This window comes from Phoca vitulina, unplaced genomic scaffold (genome assembly GCF_004348235.1).
Source record: "Phoca vitulina isolate PV1807 unplaced genomic scaffold, GSC_HSeal_1.0 scaffold44, whole genome shotgun sequence".
NCBI classification, from domain to species: Eukaryota; Metazoa; Chordata; class Mammalia; order Carnivora; family Phocidae; genus Phoca; species Phoca vitulina.
The window spans coordinates 10,990,147-11,013,918 of NW_022589747.1; the positions used below are offsets into that span (position 1 = coordinate 10,990,147).

The window sequence follows — 23,772 nt, forward strand, 5'->3', positions numbered from 1 at the left end:
TGTCATAGGGATGGAGCCTCTAGCTCATTTCGGGACAATAATGATATTCTCTTGATATTTAAATGTGCTCTCCAGGAGGGTCTGATTTCTGCAATGGAGTAAGCGCGGTCTTTAAAATTTTATTAAAAATATAATACCGCCATATGCTCAGGCTTTCTCATTATGCAGTCTTCTAAAAACAAAAACCATGCAACATAAACACACCAGATGAAGCCAGTTAAGTTTGTGTTCATTCTTGCAATTTAAAAAATGGTAGAAAGGTTAGAGAATGGGACTTTGATCTTGAGGGGGAGGAGGGGTGCAGACCTGGAAGCCGCCATCCCAAAGTGCTGCCAGAATGTTCCTGCATGCCTTTAAAGGAGGAGGAGGCTCTGAGTCCTCCCGCTAGGCAGGCTGGGGTGGATCTCCCGAGTGATAGGACCGGTCCCATCAGGGGCCGCGGCGGGCACCAACAACAACCTGCACACTCTGGCCTTGTGAACAGGCCTTTCATTGTTTCTGTTAAACGGTTGGTTGTGGGTCTCGTTATGGAATCTCCACGGCTCACGTCTGTTGGTGCAAAGAGAGAGAGAGAGACTCTTTATTCTTTGCTTCTAAAAGATGAACACCAAGTTCTCCAACAAATCTCTAATACCTCAATGTTCGTGAGACTGTTACTCACAGATAGGCATAAATGCGCTATTAAGCAGAAGGAAAAAAAGATGTGGCCCTCCTGAGAATTTATTGTCCTGCCTTTGATGTCCCTAATTAACTCACTCTGTGTAAGCAGTGACTGGCAACTAATAGCAGGCTAATAGAAGAAGCTTCATGACATTTCAGAATTCTTAATTCAAGGAAGGGTCTTCACAAGCTCGTGGAAACGAAGGAAGATCTCCTCCCCCCTTTTACAGGACGGCCTGCAGGGGCCCTCAGGGGCCCGTTTCATCTGTTTTCTCTTCCCTCGTGTAGGCCGGACTTGGCTAGTGCTGTCTGTCTGGAACATTAGAAGTTGGTTAGTACCGCTGGGTTTGGGTTGGGACTTAAACGCCCCGGCATGTTGGGTAGAGTTCGCCGAGTCACAGGAGCACTTAGCTGTCCCTGTCACCGACGCCCAGGAGCCAGGGGGAGCAGGGGTGCTGACCTCGGATTGGTGAGCGTTCCGAGGCATGGAGGAGAGGGCGTGGAAACCCTGGAGGCCACGGGGCATGCTTGGTGAGGCCTCAGACAAGCTGATAGTGTGTTATCGGCTCCTGATTTTCCAGATGGGCAAGGAGCCCTCATCGTATCATCTTTAGGGAAGGCAGGAGGCCGCTTGCTGCGTGTGCCCTCAGAGCTCTGGGCTGCAGTGGGGCTCACAGCCATCGCTGGGTTGGCCTCTTAAGTTTATCTGAATTGTCATCTTGCCTTCCCTGCCTACTTCTTCTATCCCAGGCGCCCCTTTTGAAGTTGCATGGAGCTTTGTAAGCAGAGTAGCGGGGAGGGAGGTGAGAAATTAGCCTGGCTATGAGCACCAACCTGCTCTTTGGAGCAAGTGGTTTCTGGTGAGGGGCCGGTAGGATGCTGGTCAATCTAGACCCCGTTTTGATCTTTGCCAAAAGAACTCTAGATATGTTAAAACAATTACGGGACTTGCACGCCTCTGATGGACAGCCTTTTCTACTTTCTCTCCTTTCACCTGGGACTTCCTGCTTGAAGAAAGCAGGAAGAGCGAGCTACCCGGTAATCTTGGAGGGAGGGTTGCCCCTGGAATTTCTCCAGAGCTTCAAATCCTGCTGCTGGCCTCGTCTTGCAGGCCCTGCCGTTGGTTTAAAGGTTGCAGACAAAGCTGAGCGCTCTCTCCTGATCCATCTGGGCCACTCCCTCTGTCATCAGTCATTGTCAATGGGAGATGTATGTGTAGCCGCACAAGGGCGATGTGTGACCCCAAGGGCGCTGGAAATGTTCTTAGAGAAGGCATTGTTTGCTCGCTGCCTTTGGAAGCCAAGCTCCAGACATTCTAGGGAGCAGCCCCTGGCTGAGGGATAACTGTCGTCTAGGCGCAAAGAGGCAAGACTATGCTTCTAAAAACTACGGCAACTTTATTCCTCCTTCACGGCTTAATTCTACGATGCTTCTGAATCTACTTAGCCTCTTCTCTTTTTCATTTCTGGCCTCTCTTTGGTCCAAGTCATGGGGAGAATTCTGAAAGAGGGAGGCGAGGTTTTAGAACCTGGATCCCGCTGGTTTTTATTCAAGGAACATCGAAATGTAAATAACCAAAGAAATAAAGCTGACAAGATGCAACAAATGCATAATAGGGAAAAAAAAAATGAAATAATGCTCTTTCCAAACCCAGCGAGGCAATTTCTTGGGAGGAAAGCAGAAAATGGGGCTGTTTCTTGCCCAGATCAGGAAGGTGGGGCCCCAGGCTCGTGGAAGCACATTGAAAACTGCAGGAATGCACAGACGCCATTGGCTGAGCCTCTGCATGCGAGGGGTGGGGGTGCGGCTGGGTGCAGGGTGTGCGTGTGTTTCACGCCCCTGCGGCGGGCACGTTCCATGGTACCGACTCCCTGAGGTCGGACGTCTCACCATCGAGTTGTCATTTGGGCCCCCTGGGTGTTTCCCAAGAGTGGGTTATAGTCATAAAACCCTGGTGGGGGAGTGTCAGAGTTTTGAAAATGTCTATGCGTAAACCTGTGATTACTTTCTGTTTTCTTCTGGCGGTGGTGGTGGTGGGGGGGCCTGGGAGTGCACACAGGTATCATTCCCACACCCTGTCCACAAGTAGACCTCCCCTCCTGTGAACAGCGCCGTGTGGCCTGGTCAGGCCTCTTGCACCCCTTCCTTGTGCGTTTACCACATTGGAAACAGGCAACCTGTTCATGGACCTGGTCCCCTGTCCCACAGGTTGTTGTGGGGATCCAGGGAGATGGCAGAGATGATCGCATTCTGTGGCCCTGAAGGAGTCTTTCTTTGCTTAAGGAAGGGGACCGCGTCTGCTTGTGAGGGGTCAGGCGTAGTCATCTAGATATTGACCGAGCCTCAGACCTATGTTTTAATACACTTGAAGATGATTTTATTATATCATTCCGTATGGAAATGGTGCAGTCTCACAAACTCAGACTTTCTTAAGCATGGAAATATTATTCTCTTGTTAGAAGCCCCATTCGGCTAGAAATCTGAGTATCCAGTCTTTTTTTGTGCCCCCGCCCCCTTAACATTTTGTTGCCTCCTCCCCTCCCCACCCCCATCCGCCTCTCCTTTGGGCTCACCGAAATCTGAGTGCCACTTTTCTGGGAAAGCCTGATATTCTGACTTCAGTTTTGTAATTTAATGATGGAGAGTTTCCTTAGTAAACCAAATTTAGAGTCCTAGAATGCTTATCTTATATCCAGACCTTGAACATAAAAGGCATTTTATACCCGCAATTGTTCATTTAATGAGCAATTGCAGAGTGCAGGCCGGTTAAGGGATTGAGCTATATGCACTATTATTGCAAGAAGTATTCCGAAATACCAGAAATAGGACGTAAGCTCTGATCAGGGAGACTGCGAGCACAATTACCTTCTTTTCAAATCCTTCTGTGACACTGCGGGAGGAAAAAGGACTTTGAAACTTGAAAGGAAAGAGCTTGCTTTCAACCTCAAAAGCTAGGAGGAAAGGGCTCTGAAATTTGCTCAGAATTCCCAATTCACCATTAGCCTGTTTCTTCCTTTAGCCTCAAGGCATTCTCCGCTTTTTGAAAAGATGTTAAGAAATTCAGTCACAATAGAGAGCCTAGTTTTGAACATGTTTCACTCGGTCCATTGAGGTCTGGGCTCTAGCCTTTGTGTGGGGTGAATTGAGCTGAGCGGCTAGCTGGTTGGAGACAGGTGAATGAGGAGTCGTTGTGCAGTCGCAAATTCTGGCAAAGAAAGAAGCCCCCCCCCCATCCTTTATTTTACAATATGCATTCCTGTACAACCCTGCTAGTGGTAATACGTGGAGTTGAGCCTGTTCTTAAGTCAATACAGAGTACTTGGTTTATAGCAACTCTTGTTAAGTTTGTCTTGTAATTGAAGCTGCTGTTGACCTTGCTTGGGGACCATTTGTAAAACCGTTTATTTAGCATAAACTGAAATAATAAACCCTCCTTCTCTCGGGCTGATTGTGATAGGGTGACATTAGTTTGATTTAATGATTAGCCGCCTGACCCTTTTGCTGGAGAGAGGGGCTTGAATAGAGAGAGTTCACTCGGAAGCACTCAGAAAGAATACTAATGAGCTTGTTAAATTTAGCATGGCTCCAACCACTTTTAATTCATCTAATGGGAGCAGCACTGTCTGGGAGAGGGAGAGGGAAAGTGGGAGGCAGGGAGACACCGAGAATGTTCCTAGAGGGTCTGCACACTAGAGAAAGCCCACCAAGAGAAGTTTGCAGAAAGTAGCTAACCAGAGCCTGGGGTCCGAGTTGTAAGTATTGCCTGTTGTCTTATACTCTGTGTCTTTTCTTGTCTTGGGGGAAGAGAGGAGTGATGGTGTTAAAACGGGATTTAAGGGAGCAGTTTAAAAGTCGATGTTAATTTAAAAAAAAAAAAAAAAGGCAGCCACGTGCATGCACCGTGAGCTCCTAATCAGCTTATTTTGCTAGGGCGACAGGGGGTGTTCCTAGTCGGTGATGCAGTGCAGGGTTTTATTTTTATATTGGAAGAACTGTCTGAAATTTTTATCTGAGGAGTTTGTGAGGACGTGCCCAGGAGTGTGTGTTCGAGTCCTGCTTCACGCAGCGCACTTTCTTCAAGCCTTTGCCGTGAATGGTCTAAGCTGCGTGCGCAGCGAAGCGACTTTCGAGCTTTCAGAGGTCATAGCACGAAGACTCGACGTCGGTTGCCTTTGGACGAGTTTGGAAAGTCTGGGACAGTTTGTAAAATGTGGTGGCTGGGCAGCTCTCCATCTGGGGGCAGGACTTTGTTAACTTCCACTAGAATGTGGATCTGCACAAGGAGGGAGGTACAAAAGGGGGATTATGATGACAGTATTTAAAATAATTTTTTCCCCGAAACTTTTTAGTGAATTGCATGTTTCCGTGTGACCCCCCCGCCCCCGCCCCTAGTTAGCAGCTGTTGAACATAGAGAAGCACGAACAGTCCCCTTGTGTTTGGCCGTTAAAGTCCATTGGCAGATGCTCCTGGAGCACTGGGCTGTTTGCTTACATTTTTGCAGCCGACTTCTGCTTGTTGCCATGGTGGACAGTATGTTTCTGTCAATAATTTGGCCTGGCGTTGCCTGTCTGCACTGACTCTCAAACTTTATTGAACAACTCGGCACAACTGAACAAGATTAGACAGCTTTCGTCTTTTGGCTGACTGAAGGGGTTGCTAAATTTATAAGAGCAGGCAGGAATATTGCTTGGAAAGTTTCCTTTGCGCTGTGGAGAGCGTGCTCCCCAGCCTCAGACTGTCTGTATCCTGGAGTGTGTGCGCTGTCAGGTTTTGATCTGAGTGCCCGTCAGGAGCAACTTAGTACACAAGGTAAACTTCATGAAATATCTGTCTACTGGAATTTTTTGGAGGGGAGGGTAGGGTAGGTAAGAGCGTGTTAGCGTCGACTGTTGTAAAAGTCAGTCTGATGAAAGTTGCCACGCTCAAAAATTTCGTGCCTGCCGTTTACTAAGGCAATTAGTTACAATTTTTTCTCGTATTAAGGGTTTAAGCGTTGCTTATTTCTCGTTATAACTTTCGTATTCACACACGTTAGTTTAGCTCTCAGTAAGAAAATAATTAAAGTTTAGTACTTGTGAAAAAAATCACTTAGCTGAAAAGACACCCCATTTCCACTCCCCCCCCCACCCACCCATCCCGCCCCACCAATTACTTCCTTCTCCCAGGAGGCTGGGGGGACCTGGGAGGACTCTGGTTAGACCATGCCAATTATTCAATTATTTGTGAAGTTGGATTCAACTGCTCATCATAAAGGCTCGGCTTCTAAGAAACTCACTCTATTATAGGGATGCAGGTTTAAGAGAAGAAAAGTTAATTTCTTCTAGGAAGATTAAGTCAAGGGAATCCTGTTTTCAACTTGGAACAGATTAGTGGAGCTTGGTTATTCATCTTAACCAGAGAATGCTAATTATGTGTCGCAGTGGCTCTTGGTGAGGACTCTCTGGCTCTCCAGACGAAGGTCCATTCTACAGAATTTGCACCTAAGTGCTACAAGTTCACTTCAGGTTGAAATTGGAAATAAAGATTTTATAGAGGCGCAAATTAGTGGAAAATATGACTTTGGCCATTGGTAGGTTATAGGAATTTTTATAAAACAGACTAAGAGTTTTAATGTTTTTGACACCCTTTTGCTTTTACATAACTGCAAACCCTTATTCTATAGCCTGCAACTTTATTGCTAATGAAGTACGAGGGTGGAGTGGTGCCTAAAAGTATTAGTCAGAAGGGAAAATAAAAATGTAGGGTTTTTTTTTTTTTTTTGGTACTTTGTTTTTAAATTAGCAAAAGCGTGGTTTGAATTGCTCTTGTAAAGATCGATGTGTGAAAATGTGGGATTACACCCATTTTTTTTCCTTTTTAGTAGTTACTTGATAGATTAAACTCATCATTTATCCCATAATTACAAGATTTGGTGGTGAAGATCTGCACAAAACAATGCTAAATAATGTTTCGTAGCTATCCAGCAGTAGTCAGCAAATTCACTGTGAAGACCAAAGCATACCTCATTGTCTATTCTGTTTTGCAAGTCATTTGCTAGACTGAAAAAGAGAACAAAACAAAACATTGCTTATTTCTTCCAATCCCAGACACAAGCAGAACGGTTAAAATTGCTCCTGGCTTTGGGTAGTTCAAGTTATTAGTATCACAAAATGTAGTCGTGACTATAGTTTATATTTTCGTGCTTGCCCGTGTTTATAACTATCCTTGCTTCTGAATTTGCACAAACAGCCATGAAACTGCTAAAGCATACTTTTCCTGTTTTTTTTTAGGGGCTCTCAGCCAGATATAACTGCTTTATGAAATACTCTGAAGATCAGTTTTTGTGTTGGGATAAGATGTGCTCAAAATCTGTCCATCCAACATGTACAACGCTATTATTACTTACATATATATGTATATTTCAGATCAAGAATGGGACATCATTCTCAGATTAGATGTCTGAGCTGTGCCCAAACAGCTTTGTTTCCATCAGCACTTACCTTCCAGAACACAGTCTGCTGATGAAATGCAGAGCTTGTTTGGGAGTATGTAATGCAGAATGTGTGTATGACTCTAACAGATGAATTGGCCCATTTGTTGTGGGTTCAGATCACTCATTCGGTTTAATTTTATGCATGGGCTCTTTGATCTGCTATTCTAGAAAAGTCATCTAATCACATTTGCAGAGAGCCCTAATGGGTAGATGGGAAGTTCCTACAGATCAAAGGGAACGGAAGTATTAGGAAGCTGGAATATTGAATGTATGTGGAATTTTGTCAAGCTGTTTCGTAAGTGTGTGAAGCAGCGTCTGGACCCCAGCAGAGACCGCGCCTGTGTCTGCATCACTGATCCTCCCTCGCCCACTGAGCCATCTTGCTCTGGGAATTAGTCTTACCCCATTTGCTTCTTGGTTCTTGGCTCTGTTCTATGGGCTGCAGAAAGAAGTGTCTTGCAAAGGGTACTGTAGGTTTACCTTTACCCCTTGTAACTAGTGGGTCTTGTGTCCCATTTCTAGCTCCACTAAACCCGTGGGTTACAGATCTGACTTAAAAAAAAAAACAAAAACAGGAAAACTTCTGGATCACTTTAGGTCCTTCGACCCGCCGATCATCCAGAGGCGCAGTGGGTGTCCCAGCTGCCTGATACCTGAGCGGCCCAGCTGAGGGACAGGCAGGGGGAAGCTGGACACCCGTGGCCTCAGGCTGGCAAAACTTGCAGCTCCACTTGGAACCTGCAGGGATATTGGCAAGTCCCTAATGAAAAGCCTCCCTGGCAGATTCACTTGTAAGCTGGTGATGATAATTTGCTGACCCCCTCCATCTCAACTTAATAGGCTCATTTCCTGCTCCCCTTAGGCCTTCGATTTGTATTTTGGACCCTCATTCATAAGCAGTGTTGTCTGCGGAATATGTCATCATGGTGTAGCTTTCAAAGTTGCCAAGAATGAGAAATAGGGCTTCTTTTGGGGAGGAGGGATGGAGAGGGAGACCTAATTGATGACTGTTCTTGGATTGCTCCTTCAAGTGGCTCACAGAGCTTCCATTTTCCTTCTTTCTTCAGAGGATGAAAGTCCTGGACAGACCTATCACAGAGAGAGAAGAAACGCAGTCACCATGCAGCCACAGAGTGTCCAGGGGCTTGGCAAGATCAGCGAGGAGCCTTCGACATCCAGTGAGGAGAGGGCCTCGCTGATCAAGAAGGAGATCCATGGGTCCCTGCCGCACCTGGCCGAGCCCTCCGTGCCATACCGCGGGGCCGTGTTTGCCATGGACCCCCGGAACGGTTACATGGAGCCTCACTACCGTAAGTGGTTCCTGCCCCATCACCCTGGTTCCGGGAGCCGCGGAGGGCTGCCGGCGCGCTGTATGAATTATCGGGCTGGTATTAATTTATACCAGTGTTTAATTTACTCTCCAGTTTTGTTTTGTTTTTTCTTCTCCTACATCCCATCCTTTCCTCTTTTTAGAGAGAGCCATTTTTCTTACGTCTCTAAGCCAGTCCAAGCCTCTGTGGGGCAGCCTTCAGGAAGGTGTCCATCTGTGGCTAATCCACATGGACCTTTGCTGGGAACGAGAACCAGATTTCTTCCACCCAGGTAGACACTGCAGGAGCAAAATTGGTTGATGGGGGTAGTTATTAAAGTGGGCTGCACTGGCAGAATTCCTGAACAACATCTATCCCCATTTTGAATGATTTTTTTTTTGCTTACTTGTTGAGAATGAACGAACTCCTTTGGAGCAAATCAGTGCTAAATTCCTTAAATGTGGAAGAATTTTCTACACGTTTTACTTTCTTCTCTAACCGGCAGACCGGAAACATGGGAAGCTCCTTTTCCAGCACTAATAAAGTTTAAGTAATTCACTAGGACTCAGGATACAAATATATGATGGCTTTCTCCAAAGAAAAATGTATCATGGTTGACTTTATTTGTGGCCTGTTTCTAGTTAAAAAAAATATATAATTTGGTTGTGGAAGTAATGAAGTTCACATTGAGGTGCCAAAGCTGCAGCTCTTGATTACAGATTTATCACTTTGCCAGGATACAGACTTGCCATTTAACCTTCCCGGCTCCAATTCCAGATGATCCATTGAGCTCCAGAGAGGGGGACTGGTTTGTGTTTCCCTTTTTCCACATCATTCAGAAATTTTAGTGTTTTAAGGCAAAAGGTCATTAGCCAGATGACTGATTAGCGAGGACAGCTGATTAGTGCCTTTTTTTTTTTTCCCCCTCAAGAAAGTGCCCAGGATAAAAGCTAACTTCATCCCTTCGTTAGCTGACTTGTAGCAGAGGGGAATGTTCCCTCATCAGGGTGCAGATCAAAGAGCCTGGAGCAGCCTTACGTCTCAGCAACTGCTTTCTCCCCGACCAGATTACATTGTTGGTAGAAATGGAAGGTACATTATTTTTTTAAGTGGTCAGAAGCATGGAGGAAAAGGTTTTATGGATTCTTCTAGGCTTTTAAAAAAGGCTACAGCTTCTCTGATTAAAAAGCGTTTCTCAGCCCTGTTGCTACAGTTGTTTCTACAGATCCAGAAATGAGGAGGAGGTAGGTGCTCACTTCTTTTTCTGTCTTTGTTAAAGTTTATTTCATTTTCTTTTAGGAGTGAGAGTTTACAATAGCGTTGGCAGGATGTTTCTCTGAGCACATTCTTGTTTTCTATATTGTATTTTTATTTGCGGGTCTCTATTAGAGAGCTCCGTGGAGAAGATGTGAGGGAATCTGCGAACTTCCTCCCTACTTTAAGACTCCCTGAGTATATTTACTTTTTAAAAAGAATCGGTCTAGTTTATTTACCACAAGTTCCCTGCCTTGTTTTCATCCTTATGTGTGAACACAAACTTTTCCCATCTCATACTTATGTTTTGCTTTCTGTTCCAGATGCCCACTAATAATTGAGGTATGTAATTGGGCAGGACAGCTGATGAATACTTCTTTTCTGGTTGATGGAAGTAGGCAGATGATCGTTAACTTTCTCTCTGTGCCATTCAACCTGCAGCTTGTTCTTGGTCCATTTCTTCTAACGGTTTGCCCATTGACTCTTCTCCCCTGCATTTGAGAGATAGGCTCTCTGCACACCTGGGATCCTTGGCACCTCTTGGCAGCGTGCGTTTGTGACCCATCCCTTGGGCCTCGACATTAATTAGCTCAGGGCACTGCAGAGCTCTTAGCGGGGCTTGGAACTGTTCTATTTAGAGGACATAGACCAGTACGTTGGATGCTCCTTAACTTTCCCCGCTGTATTGTTCAAGGCACTGTTAAAACTGCATGATGACTGACGAACTATGGACGCTTGCCTATAACCAACTGGCAGATGCCATTTTGACCCACCGTTCCAATGTCCTCCCTGAATTGGTCATAAATAAATGAATAAGTAAATGAGATCCTTACATCTACAACATGGGTGGGGAGTTCTAGAGATCACACAGATTGGATTACTGTTTAGGGGATGGGGCTCCAGCTCCAGCTTTGCCATGTAGTGACTGTGCGGCGTGGCCAAGTGTGCTGACCCCTCTAAGGATCATTTCCTAACCATTTATTTGGTGTTATAATGTGACTGCTCTTCCGTGGTGTTTTCCTGAGAATTAAGTGAGATGATGCAAATACGGTATTTAGTAAAATCTCTGGTTCATGGTGAGTGCTTCAGATCATTATGGCACCTGTTTTCCTATGCCTCCACATCCTCCTGTCCCTTCCTTTCCATCATCACTGCCATCATTACCATCATCACCACCATCCTCGTCATCGCCACCATCACCATCGTCGTCACCACCACCCCTCTCATTGCACCACCACCATCACCACCACCATCACTCCCATCAGCACCAACACCACCACCACCCCATCATCACCACCATCACTGTCACCACCACCCCCCTCATTACCACCACCACCATCACCACCACCATCACTCCCATCAGCACCAACACCACCACCATGACCGTCAATACCGCCACCATCATTACCAATACCACTACCATCACCACCAACACCACCCCCCTCATTACCACCACCACCATCATCACCACCATTACCACCATCATCACAGTGCCAGTACCATCACCACCATTACCACCATCACCTCCATTACCACCACCATCACCACCACCATCACTACCCTCATCACCATCACCACCACCTCCTCCAAAACAACCAAGCTGTTTTTGTTACTGCTGCAGTCCTGTGTATTTCTCTGCCTCCCTGAGATCTGTGTCTTCTGTAAACAGATTAGAGATCGAGTGGACTGTAAACCTTAGGAAGAGGGTTGGTGTAGGCAGCACTGCGTATGGTGGTCTTCTGAACATAACCTTTCTCCCTGAACCTTAGTGAATTGACTACATTTTTTTTCTATTTTGTAAGTGAAGAAATGTTAAAGCTTTTAAATGACTTTGGGAAGTTTTAAACTTTTAAATACGTGTATGTATTTGTATGTATGTAACAAATACAAACTTAATATATGTGGAAAAATGAAATCTACAGAATTATCCATATGAAATATTTTAAAGATATCCTAAACCAAGCCTCAAGGAGTTAGGTAGGTTGTAACTCTACTTTTTCTAGAACCCTATTGGATATTTTAGTCTTCTACCAGTATAATGAGTATTTTTTTGGTACTTTATAATAAAATCTGTCTACCTTCTCTGGATTTAATTATCCAGGGAAAGCTAATGAATGACCAACACAATGCTGAAGTTGATAGGTCCTCCAGAAATTTTTAGTGTATGAGAAAAGTGCGGTCTTTTTAAAACAAGGCATGCAAGTTCGATCACATTCTTGTCAGTCCTGCAGCGAAACTCTCAAAACACAACTTTGCTGCAGACCTTCAGTGGCTCAAGGTTCAGAAACATCTCTGTAGGCTGTTCCCTTTTCCTGTGAATCGTGTGCCAACTCCACCAGGTTTCTGGAGAAAAAAGACTCCTCCAATCCAGTGTAGCTGGGCATGGGAACACTCCCAGGAATTCCTTCATTTCTCTGTGGTTGGAAAATGTGGACTTTCCAAGATGCCTAATTTGTGCTTCTATATATACTGACTTTGTATTTCTAACGTGTGGGCAGGCTTCCTGTAAGATCGGAAAAGGGAAAATTGTTTCTTTACCCTCAGAAGGACATCTGTACAATTTTTATTGCACAAGACTTGATTATCCTTGGGTATGCAGTATTGTGTCTTCACAAATGGCACTTAGGCTGGATTCAAAGTATTTTAGGTTTTGTGGGTTTGACTTAAAAAAAAAAAAAAGAAAAGAAAAAAGAAATACCAGGGATAGCGGGCACTTCAAACATTCACAACATATGTTTGGAATAAAATCCTCACAGGGGGCACTGGAGGGTATTCTCTCCTGAAGGGTCGCTGTGGAGGGCTTGTATATCAAGGCAAGAAAGTAGGGGGTTAAGCCGCACGGTTCAGATGTGGGGTGATGCTGACAGGCGGGCGGCTGTAGGATCACCAGCGCTTTGTGACTGGGAAGAGTGTGGGAGGCGCTGGGTTTCAGAGACCTGAGTTTCTTGTACCGGACTCAGGATGAGGACCCCCTTCTCCCGCCTGAAGATTTCTCAGCAGTCTTAAGCTGCCCCTGCTCTGTGGGTAGCCAGGTATACTTCAGACTTCCATCACCCCCGAGTTCACTCACTGCCAGGCGTGTATTCTCTTAGGAACTTGCACAGGCAGGTGACATAATAGTTAAAGCATTCCTGTACCCTGGCCGACGCTTAACTTTTATTCTCTTCTCTGTTACGGAAAACATCTGTTTCATTGTCTTCTGCCTTCCTGCGAGGAGTCTCCCTTTCTGACTGTCCCTGCAGGAGGTTTTGTGGGGAGCGTCTCAGATTCGTGAGTCCTGCCACATAGGGCCCCTGCTGGTTCTGTGACGAGGAGCAGAAGGACGTCCCCTTTTCTAAAATTTCAGGTCTCTTTTTACAGTTTTAGGGTCGTGAAGATGCTTTTCTTCTGCGCCCAGCTGCTCCCACGCAGTAGTAATCCCTCATGGAAAATGTGATTCATTCCTTCATGCAAATGCTTTGATTGAAAACATACCACTGGTATTCTTCCGTATGTTTCCCAGCTCAGATGACAGAACTATTAGTTGCTAATTAGCAAAACCTGAAGAATTAGCTTAAAGAAAAGAAACTGAATTTTTAATTGCTTACATTTATTTTCTGTGGGGAGCTGATGTGCCGAGCCCACTTGCATTCTTGTGTGCTAAAAAAAAAAAAAAGTAAGATTTTTTTTTCCCTACCTGTCTGTCTTTATATTAGGTGACTTTCTACAGCCCTTAGAAATACATCTTCTAAGCGAGTGGAAGAGAAGATGTGTATTTTACATATTTAATAGGTGCACCTGCTCACGTCTGTCTTCCTGTTGGAGTGTCATCTGGAGACTGTGAAAGACAAAAATGCCTACAAGGCACAGATGAGCAGTTCGGGGTCGACCACAGTGCGTAGGCAGTGACAGTTTCCTGAGCACACACCGTTCCATTCTCATCCAGGCTGTCTGTTACCGCTTCGGAGAACAGTCGATGAACCAATCAGCAGTGTTTGGTGTATCGTTGTTTTTTGAAAATTATACTGCTTAGACAGAAAGACTGATGTTGGGTCATACTTGGGGGGCCTTGCCAAGTATATTGCTTCATCCATGGATAGTCTTGAACTGTAGGAGCGGGGAGACGCAGGGAGCGGGGAGACACAGTCTACAAACCTTTGCAGAGCTGGTATTTGTGAGCTTCAGAATAGCTCCATGATTATTCTTGTCCTTCTATTAGAAATTCGATGTAACGATCCAGGTTTTCTTTCAGTAATCCAGAGGTCATGTTTATGGCTTGCAAACTGTGAGCCACATCCATTGGTTTTGAAGGAGTTATTGCAAGCTTACTAACTCACTCTGCTGAAAGTGGTAGAAATTTAGGGATAATCCTTAGGGTTCCAGGTTGACTCTTGCTAGTGAATCTTGACTACTCTCGGGCCTAATAGGACTGTGACTCTACAATTTAGTCTTGGGAGGTGACCTGGGAAACTGGAAACCAGCGGTGAGAAAAGCACTATTGTGTTTGAAAAATTTTATTTGATTTTATTCATTGAATTTTCGGGAATGCATTGATTGAAGGAGAGCAGGGAGAAGCTTGAAGGCCATTCAGGAGAAGGACGGACAGACGAGGCTCAGGGAGATCGTGTTCTAGGGAAAATCAGTTGGCTGTCGGCTGCGCCCTGGCCTAGTGCCCCCTTCCCCGGCAGCCCACCGCAGTCGTCCCAACAGGCAAGCCTGGCCCCCTGGCCACTGCCTCGGCCACCCTGCTCATGCTCTTGTGCCTCTTGGAATCATTCCATGCTTTCCTCCTGTCATCACGTTCTACTGACCCTTCAGGGCCTGTCTAGAGACCGCTTCCTTTGAAAGTTCATTTCACAAAGGTGTTTCCATTCCCTGGACACCAGATAGACGTATAACTCTCACCTCAGCACCTCATGGCTGTGTTGGCCCACATATGTTGGCGTTTGGAATCACGTGGCGATCCAGGGGCCGTCCTCAGCTCTTACACCTGCCAGAAGTCCTGGGGCAGGACCCCGGGGGGCCCTTCAGTGCCACAAAAGGCTGAGCAGTTCCGTTGATTGACCTTCATCACGTCACAGATGAAGTTCGTCCTGAGCCTGCCACTCAGGAGGGGCCCCTTGGCGAGACACTGACGCTTCTGCTTCTGTTTTATTTCTAGTCCCTAAATGCCACCTCGGATCCAGACGTAGTCACCCGGTCCTTTCTGAAAGTAGGCATTTATGACACATGGATATATTTCTAAATTGCACATTTCAAAACCAGCAAAAATATTTGCTCTCACGTACATACAGCAGCTGTAAGACTTCGAGGGTTCTCATCTGAGATGAATGGTGGTACTTTGGAATAAGTTGGCAGTTTATTCACAGACTTGGAGGAGGATCCTCTTTTTAAGGACCGTGGGATTAGCATGGGAGATCCGCCTGGCTCACGCGTTTTCACACCCATCTAAAATTAAACAGGTAGGTATTTTTTTCTGTGGTTAAGGTGAGCATGATATTTGTCTCCCCCTTTTCCAAATTTTAATGATTTGTTTTGCGTTCAATGATCTCTAGGCAATTCATGATTTCGGTGACATCTTTCCAACTTGTTAGTGTCCAAGTATGCGTGTAATCCATGTTAACAGGAGCCTCCATCTACAAATCAGTTTGGGATTATGAACTCGGTTGTTTAAATATTCCATGTAATTATTTTCCTTTTCTAATTTGGCACCCACCCAACACAGCAACATTTTTCTTTTTTTTTTTAGTTGCTTGTAGTTCTTTCCTTCCGTTCCCCGCCCCCCGATCCCTTTCGTAGACTAAAGCATGAGAAACACAGCAACTCATGCCACTTCTCAGCCATCTGCTAACAACTTTCTGTCCCCTTTCCTAATGGAGCAACATTATCCTTGGTCCCTCCTCCTTTTTCTTGTATAATTAAAGAATGTTACCTTTGATGTCTCTTGAAAGTTGTATCTCCTGTCCTGCTTTAGCTTTCTTGATCTTGTACCTATAAATTTGTACTGTATCTTCATTATTCTTAGTGAAAGGGCTAGATTTTTCTCTTTGTGCCTTTTACAGTTTCATTTAAGACAGGGTAACCGATGTGGCATTTTATTGCTCTGTCCTTCCTATGTTCTGATAGCATTTGGATTCTTACGGTACTCTTTGAAAAGTATCCAACTTGCTCAAATCTTTTAGCTTTTATGTTTTGTTCTTTATACTTTGGGTCTCTCTTAAAATTAATTGTTCTTATCTTCCTAATGTCTTCCCTTCTTTCTGGGGGGGGGGGGTCCGGGCTTTTCATCAACCTCAGTTCTGGTGAGTTTCTTCCTCTTAGAACAAAATGAGGAAAATTTTTGATTCATTCAGCTGTTGGTATTTTTTGTTCATCTTTAGTCATTTGTTATTTACTAGTGGCCTCCTAAGTGCCAACCCGTGTTAGAAAGAACGAACAAAGTCACTGCTTCCATGGACCTTCAGGCCGGTGGGACATTGAGACAAGTAGATCAGCCCATGCAAAAAGACAACACAAAGGATGTTTCAGAAAGGCAAATGCAGAGTCCTTTGGGAGCAGGTAACAATATGCCTGACCCAGACTTGGGTCCAGAGGGCTTCCTGAAGCAGGGGACATCTGAACTAATTCCTGTGGCAAAGAGGTAGAGAGGATCCTTAGTAGAGGAAATCCTTTGTGAGGACCCGGGAGGAGGGTGGTTGGAGAGTGGTGGGAGGGTGGAGCTCAGGGAAGGGGGCGGTAGCAGATGGGCTTCCTGGGGAGCCCCTGCTCTGCCTGAGTCCCCAGGGTGACCCCCAGGACGTGTGTCATAGCTTTGGGGTATTTCAACAGATCTTTGGATAACTGTGTTTCCCATCGTTAACCCAGAGTTTCTTTGTCTCAGAGAGTTTAATTCACCTCCTCCCTCAGATTTGCAGGCATGGGATTCCCGTCCCACAGCCGTCCTCCCGACTTCTGACCACGGCTCTTTCATTGGTCATCCGGCATGTGCTGTTCCTCCCTGTGTGGTGTGTCCCATCTTCCCCTGAAGACAACAAAATCCATTAATACTTGTTCTCAAACTTTTGAGTTCTTCTGTGTTGGGTAACCTAGATAACCACAGTATCTTTCTTTTCTTTTTTTTTTTGTAAAGATTTTATTTATTTATTTGAGAGAGAGAGAGAGAGTGAGAGCATGAGTGGGGTGGGGGGAGCAGAGGGAGAGGAAGAAGCAGACTTTCCCCCTGAGCAGGGAGCCCTACGTGGGACTTGATCCCAGGACCCTGGGACCATGACCTGATCTGAAGGCAGATGCTTAACCGACTCAGCCACCCAGGTGCCCCCAAAGTATCTTTCTTGATCTCAAAGTGCAAATGCCAAACATCGACAATAAATGTGGCTTAATTTCCAATGAATTTAGAGTGCCCTGTATCAAGATCCATTTTAACTTCAAAATATACAATGTTCACACACACACACACACACACACAAAAAAAAACCTTGAGGTTTCTGTTTTTTTTTTTTTTTTTTCCAACTCAAATGTAACATCAGTCAAGCTAAAGAAAGCGCAAGGGGCCCATGGTGAGGTTGGGGGTGGGGGCCTGAAATGAAGTGAAATTCAGCTGGGAAATCCAGTGGCTAATGCTGCTGGGGGGAAGTGAGAACAAAGCCTTCCAGTGGTGGCAGAAGCCCGCAAGCCGGCCTAGACAGAGAGGATCTTAGAAGAAGGTGGTGGGACCCCTGAGGAGGAGACGCGTCCCCTCCGCGGGGACTGTGAGGCTAATCAGCAGACATTGTGCAGGTCAGAGGAAGCCCACTCCAGGAAGCTGGGTGTTTACTTGTCCACTGGGGGGGCCCCAAATCTGCATCCTGATTGTGCTCATGGCTCGTGAGGGGAATAAAAGGAGTTGCCTGTGTCCCAATTTAGAGAGGATCAGATAAGTGCGCGTGGCGGGGGCTGGGAAACAGACACCACCTCTTTCTTCGGCTTGCTTTCGTGGAATAAGCCTGCTTTCAAAGGCGGCAAGAATTCACATTTCCTCCCCACCCCTGTTTCTCCCCTTAAGTACGGCATGTCATGAAATGTCATTGCCACCCTGCTCCCTGCCCGTCGGTGATCTGACGGAGCTCACACTTGGCTTCCGAGATCTCAGCTCGGCCCCACAAATCTGACCGCATAGGTTGACCCTTTTGATCAAACATGCAATTTACTTCTGTATTTAACGTATCTCTGGCTGTGGGATGCATTTTTATGTAGCCTCTATCTTTTATCACTAATGATGTTTTGAATGTAGTCTGTGTATCACTTGCTACAAATTGATGATGTAGAGGGACAGTTGATGAGAAGGTGGAGGCAGCTGAGTGCCTCTGCTGTACTGGGCCCTTCTAGGCACACCCCTGCTGCATGCGCTTCAGGTCTTAGCCCACTGGGTACATGATGCATGATATTTATTTTCATTTCAAAAATCCTGTGTACTTTTTGAGAGCCCGCTGTGAGCCAGACACTGTCTAGGTCCTGAGGGGTTCGCATTTGCCAAGATCAGTCAGGTTCTTGCTCTTGGGGAGCCCTCAGTGCAGCTAGAGGACATGCACAAAACACCTGGAAAGGGTGTCTTTGAGGCAGCAAGGCTGGTGCTCGGAGCCCAGGAAAGTGGCTGGTGTTGAGGGGAGAGACTCAGGGTGTAGTAATGTACCAGGCCTTGCTCGGAGGTGTCTTTGCAGCTGAGGCCCGAATGACAGAAGAAGCCAGCCATAGGAAGATCTAAGGGGAGAGCATTCCACTTACAGAGAGGAATTTGTGGGTTTGCTGTGGCCATGTCCTGGAGCAGACAGAAGGCTGGTGCAATGGCTTGGTGAGGGAGTGGGGCAGTTTTGGGGGGACAGGCTGGGGGCAATTGTGGGCCAATGGAAAGCCACGGGAGGGAGTGATGTGGTTGGGTTTTTCCTTGGGGAGTATTACTCTGGCTGGTGTGTGAGGCCTGTCATGAGGGGCGGAGTATAGAATTAGGAAGTGACTCAGCATGCTGTTGCAGTGACCCAGGCAGGAGGGAAATGCTCCTCCTGTCTTAGAAATTACAGCAGGCAGAAAATGAACCCTCTCTTTGCACCACATATTATGCCAGGGCTTGGAATTCATTAAATCCCCGCAATAACCTTATGAGAGGTTGTCATGATTTTCCCTGTTGATAGATGGGGAAACGGAAGCCCAATAAGGGTAAGAAAGTTGCCCATTTTTACATGGTTCCGAAGCGCTGAGCCAAGGTTTGAACTCACATAGTTTGGCTCCAGAGCTCAAATTCTTAATCCATGCTTTCAAAATGGCAGTCCCCAGTTGTGCCAAGGCTAGGTGGGCGGTGGTTCATGCTCAGCCCCGCGGGGGGGTGGGGACGGGGGGAAACTGGGGACGGGGTCAGGGCCGGGTGGCGGAGCCGCCAGTGGCGAGCCCCTGGGGGGGTCTGCCGGCACTGCTGAGCGGGTCCCCGTGGGCTGGGAGGGGGACGGTGCGGGAGCGCCCTGTGCTGGCCTCTGTGGTCGCTGTGCTCCAGGAGGGAAGGAGGAGAAACTGCTTCGCAGTGATACTTTCCCGAAGAATCGGAAGCTACCTGTGACGTAATCACAGGCAGGCCTCCCAGTCCTCCCTGCACCCCTCTGTTCTGGGGGATAGGCGTGTTGGGAAACTGACAGTCACCACGGCAGACTGCCATGTGGGGTAGTTACTGTGTGCCAGGTGCTAGGCTAAGGACTCATTTAGTTTAGTTTTTTTTTTTTTTTAAGATTTTTATTTATTTATTTATTTGACAGAGAGCGCGCACAAGCAGGGGGAGCAGCAGGGGGAGAGGGAGAAGCAGACTCCCTGCTGAGCAGGGAGCCCGACGTGGGACTCGATCCCAGGACCCCAGGATCATGACCTGAGCTGAAGGCAGACGCTTCACCAACTGAGCCACCCAGGCGTCCCCAGGACTCATTTAATTTTTGTACAAACCCATTTTGGCACATGAGTTAACTGAGATTTAGAGGGATCTTGCTCACAGTGCTCGTGTGAGTCTGGACTCCGTGGCTGAGGGTTTGGGAGTGAGGGAGGGCAGGAGGTTCCATGCACACTGCTGTTGTACTCATCTTGTTAAACTTTGTCTTCCCCACTGCATCCCTATTAACCGCTATACCTGCAGCGGCTTTGGGGACATAGGCTGTCCGTTGGGACCACGGAGAGATTCATTTTGTGAACCTGATTCCAAAGAGCAGCCTGTGTAAGTCACTGGAGCTTTCCCCTATCAGCAGGATAATGTGGTATCTGGCCCCCCTAGGCCTGGGCTGGGGACAGCAGTCCCTTGTCCCTCTGTGTGACGGCACAGGGCAAGCAGATCGCCCTGCCCCACCCAGGGGAGGAAGTGGCAGGGAGTGAGCGCCCTTATTTTTAAGTCTCTTTGGAATATTTATTTGCAGCGGGGGCCGGGAGGGGGGCGGCATGCAAGCCTGTTGCAGAGGCATCTTGGTGTCCTGCTAACATGGGCAGTTCCTGGTCTCCGGGCTTGGGTGTCTCAGATAAAGGGTAAGCATCTGGAGAGAAGCTGTCAGCATGATGAAGGGGCGGCTGGAGGAATGATTTATGAGGAAAGATGAAAAGGACTGAATATGAATGGCAGGGCCAGTGCCGGCTACAGGGACACGTGGTACCTCTGGAGTAAGGAGAGACCGCTGCGAGCACCAAGACAGAGGAACATGCATGGAGACGGTCACAGGGAGGCCACGGGATCTCCTTCTCTCAGGACCGCAGGTAGGACTGATGCTTACTGAGAAGACCGGTGTGAGACAGCAGACTTTAACTGCCTAAAGCTGTTTCCGGGCGTGGATCTGACCTGAGATCTCTCGGGGTCTGGTGATCAGATGCAAGTTATATCAGGACCATAAGGAAAGTTAACGTTGAGACTTCAGAGCGCTGATCTCCTGAGATACTTTGAACTGCAGCGGTCGAAAACTTACAGGCTTCTCTACAAGTTTCCTTAGATGTTTTTTGATACCTCCACATTTAGTGCCACCCACAGTAGAAATAAAAAGATGTGACCCTTGCTCTTCATTTTCTGTTTTGGGGAGAGACTGCACTAAACACACACAAATGATGAAGTAACCTATCAACAAGTATAATGTGGCAGGATGAAAGGCACGACTCTGCTGGGGCTGATTTCTGATTCCAGGGGGGTTTACAATAGAGCTCCGACTGCACGGCAGATTTAAATCCAGTATGAAATTTCTCCTAATTAACATTTCCCTTCTTCCTTCCAAATATCAAATTTATGGGCTCTTAAGAAATTCACAGAACACACATATGCCGATGCTGCATTTTCTTTCCGCTTGATCCGTCCCAGCTGTTATTAACTTTCACGTCTGCCTCTCATTAATTTATGAGGGGTTCTGAACTGCGATCTGAAATGCTCCCCTGAATTTTAGACCTTTGGGGGCGAATTTCACATTCATTGAGAGTGACCCTTGCTAGTTCAGCCAAGCATGTGCGTTTCTCTCTCTCTCATGCTCTTCCCGGGGCCTTTTGGTGACGTGTGTTTTCAGGCGCTGTCAGGACCCGAGGGGCTCACAGTGAGGCTGTCGCTGTGCCTCCCACCCGGCCGATCGGACCTCAGCGTCCTTAGCGCACAGCTCCCGCCCTTAAAGTCGAAGGAGGTTTTCTGAGTTTTCATGGGCATCTCCCCGATCTAGGGCCGGTGAAAGTTCCATTTAGCACTTTTGTGTATCATAGAGGCCGCCAAAGATGCTCTTTTCCTCTCTCCTTTGTCTTCTGGTGGTTCGCAGTCCCAAGGAACTGAGTTTAGGGCATGAAGCATTCAGGTGCAGCTTTCGGTCCTTCACACTCAATTGTTCCTAAACATGAGTCCCTTTTAAGCGTGGTTGTTTGAACTTGATATTTCGTAGCGCTGGCCACATGTTCTTCCTGTCCAGGAGCAGCCACCACTCTGAGGGCCGGAAATAGCCCAGTGATGACAGAGGGGAGTGTTCAGCGCTTGGGACTGTCTGCCCTACAGAGGAGAAGAGTTTGGAGACCTGCCTTACAGTGCCTTCTTGTAAATCTACTCCAGTAGCATATTCCTGAAAAGTTCTTGCTTTTTAGGAACAGTGCAGCCTTGTTCCTTTGATGCCAGTCACCTGCTATCAGTCTTCAGATTTTCTGAAACATCTCTCTCATAATGAGCCACCAGGTGAGCTTGACTTTAAGGCATGCATTTTTTTTTTTTTTTTCTGCTGCTTTAGGTCCCGAGTATTAAGATTCCAATTAGAAGCTCTATTATACAGAGCTTGATATCCGAGCTGTGATTGGCCCCTCTTCTGAGAAGAGTCGAGATCCTGTAGGGTGCGGATATAGGATGGAAGCGTGAGTCCTCCTGTCATGTGAATTCCTTCCTGGCAACAGTGTGTGGAGGGGACTCAGTTAGGAACAAGACCCTGGTTCAGTCTGGCTGAGAAGCTCTGCCAGCTTCGTCGTGTGAGTGAGTTTTGGAGTCAATAAACTTGGACACGTGGGCGATATTAATGATTATGTGTTATATCCCTAGTTGTCCTTATTGAGCTAATAGTATTGGAGACCAAGGTAAAATATTTATTTCAAAGTGCTTGCTGCATGTGAATGCCAGCCAAGTTGTGCAAAGAGTCAAGGTGCAAATGCAACATCCCAAGGAGTTGGAGTTTGTCTTCTTTTCCCAGTAGTCTGATGGCCTAGGTAATACGCTTTTGAGTTTCCTTTGTATTTTTAACACATTCTTTTTTTTTTTTTTTTTTTTTTACAGATTTTATTTATTTATTTGACACAGAGAGATAGCGAGAGCAGGAACACAAGCAGGGGGAGTGGGAGAGGGAGAAGCAGGCTTCCTGCTGAGCAAGGAGCCCGATGTGGGACTCGATCCCAGGACCCTGGGATCATGACCTGAGCCGAAGGCAGACGCTTAACGACTGAGCCACCCAGGCGCCCCACCTTTGTATTTTTAAATAATCCCATTCTTTTTTTTTTTTTTTTAAGATTTTATTTATTTGCAGAGAGAGAAAGACAGCAGGGGAGGGAACACAAGCTGGGCGAGTGGGAGAGGGAGAAGCAGGCTTCGTGCTGCAAGGAGCCCAATGCGGGGCTCACTTGATCTCAGGACTCTGGGATCATGACCTCAGCTGAAGGCAGACACTTAATGAGTGAGCCAACCAGGCGCCCCAAATAATCCCATTCTTTAAAGTCAATGTTCCTAACCACTTTTTTTCTTTTGAAATTAATATTGAAGGGGGGCTTTTCATGTTCTGAAATTGTAGGGGAGGCTTTGGCAATAGGGATAACAGTGGGGTATGTGACGTGCAGAGTGCTAAAGCAGTGCATTGTTGGTACGGTGCTAAGTGAAGAGACCTGTGTTCTTTTAGAGCTCATTTTATTTTAAACAACTTTGAGGATTTTTTATAGCCTTGGCTAAAGGCTTTGCAAAACCTGTTAATGCTGGGCTCATCCCTGTCAAGTGATGTCACATTGAGTAGAACAAGAAGAGCTAATATTTGGTCAATGCCAAGATGGGATGACATTTGGGCAGCCGTACACCTCCAGTCCACTTAGGAGTTGTGACGGGGTTTTGCTAGGATGCCACTCCTGAGTGATGATATTCCAAACTGGGAAGCGGAGGCAGGTCTGAGCAGGGTTGTTTCCCCGAAACTGATTGGTAAAAACTGAACAGGAAAAATGGATTTGTAAAAGCTTTTCTCATCTCTGATGATTATTTGATTACTCCAATATTAGTTATTTTCCCTAGAAAAGATCCAGAAGGAAACCTTGAAGTTCTCTTTGTAATTTAAACTTTTACTGTATTTTCATTAAAATTAGGGGCGCCTGGGTGGCTCAGTCGGTTAAGCGTCCCACTCTTGATTTCAGCTCAGGTCATGATCTCAGGGTTGTGAGATTGAGCCCCACGTCCGGCTCCACACTGGGTGTGGAGTCTGCTTAAGATTCTCTCTCTCTTTCTCCCTTCCTCTTCCCTCCCTCTCTCCCTCCCTCTCTAAAAAAGAAAATTATATTTACAAGTAGTACATGCTTACTTCAACAAATGATAAAGTGCACGAGGGCTTTGGATGGAAAGCTAAAGTTGTCCC

General features: G+C 46.5%; 1 protein-coding gene across 3 annotated transcripts in view; it reads left to right on the forward strand.

Moving 5' to 3' along the window:
• GLI3 (GLI family zinc finger 3) overlaps positions 1-23,772 on the forward strand; it is a 269,157-nt gene that overhangs the window by 79,202 nt on the left and 166,183 nt on the right. For 2 of the 3 annotated variants that reach the window (XM_032430575.1, XM_032430577.1), the window contains exon 3: positions 8,201-8,443. In XM_032430575.1, the coding sequence (XP_032286466.1) occupies positions 8,201-8,443 (243 nt within the window). Of the gene's footprint in view, positions 1-3,393; positions 4,413-8,200; positions 8,444-23,772 lie in introns of those variants that run through there. The other variant, XM_032430578.1, reaches the window with a different exon arrangement.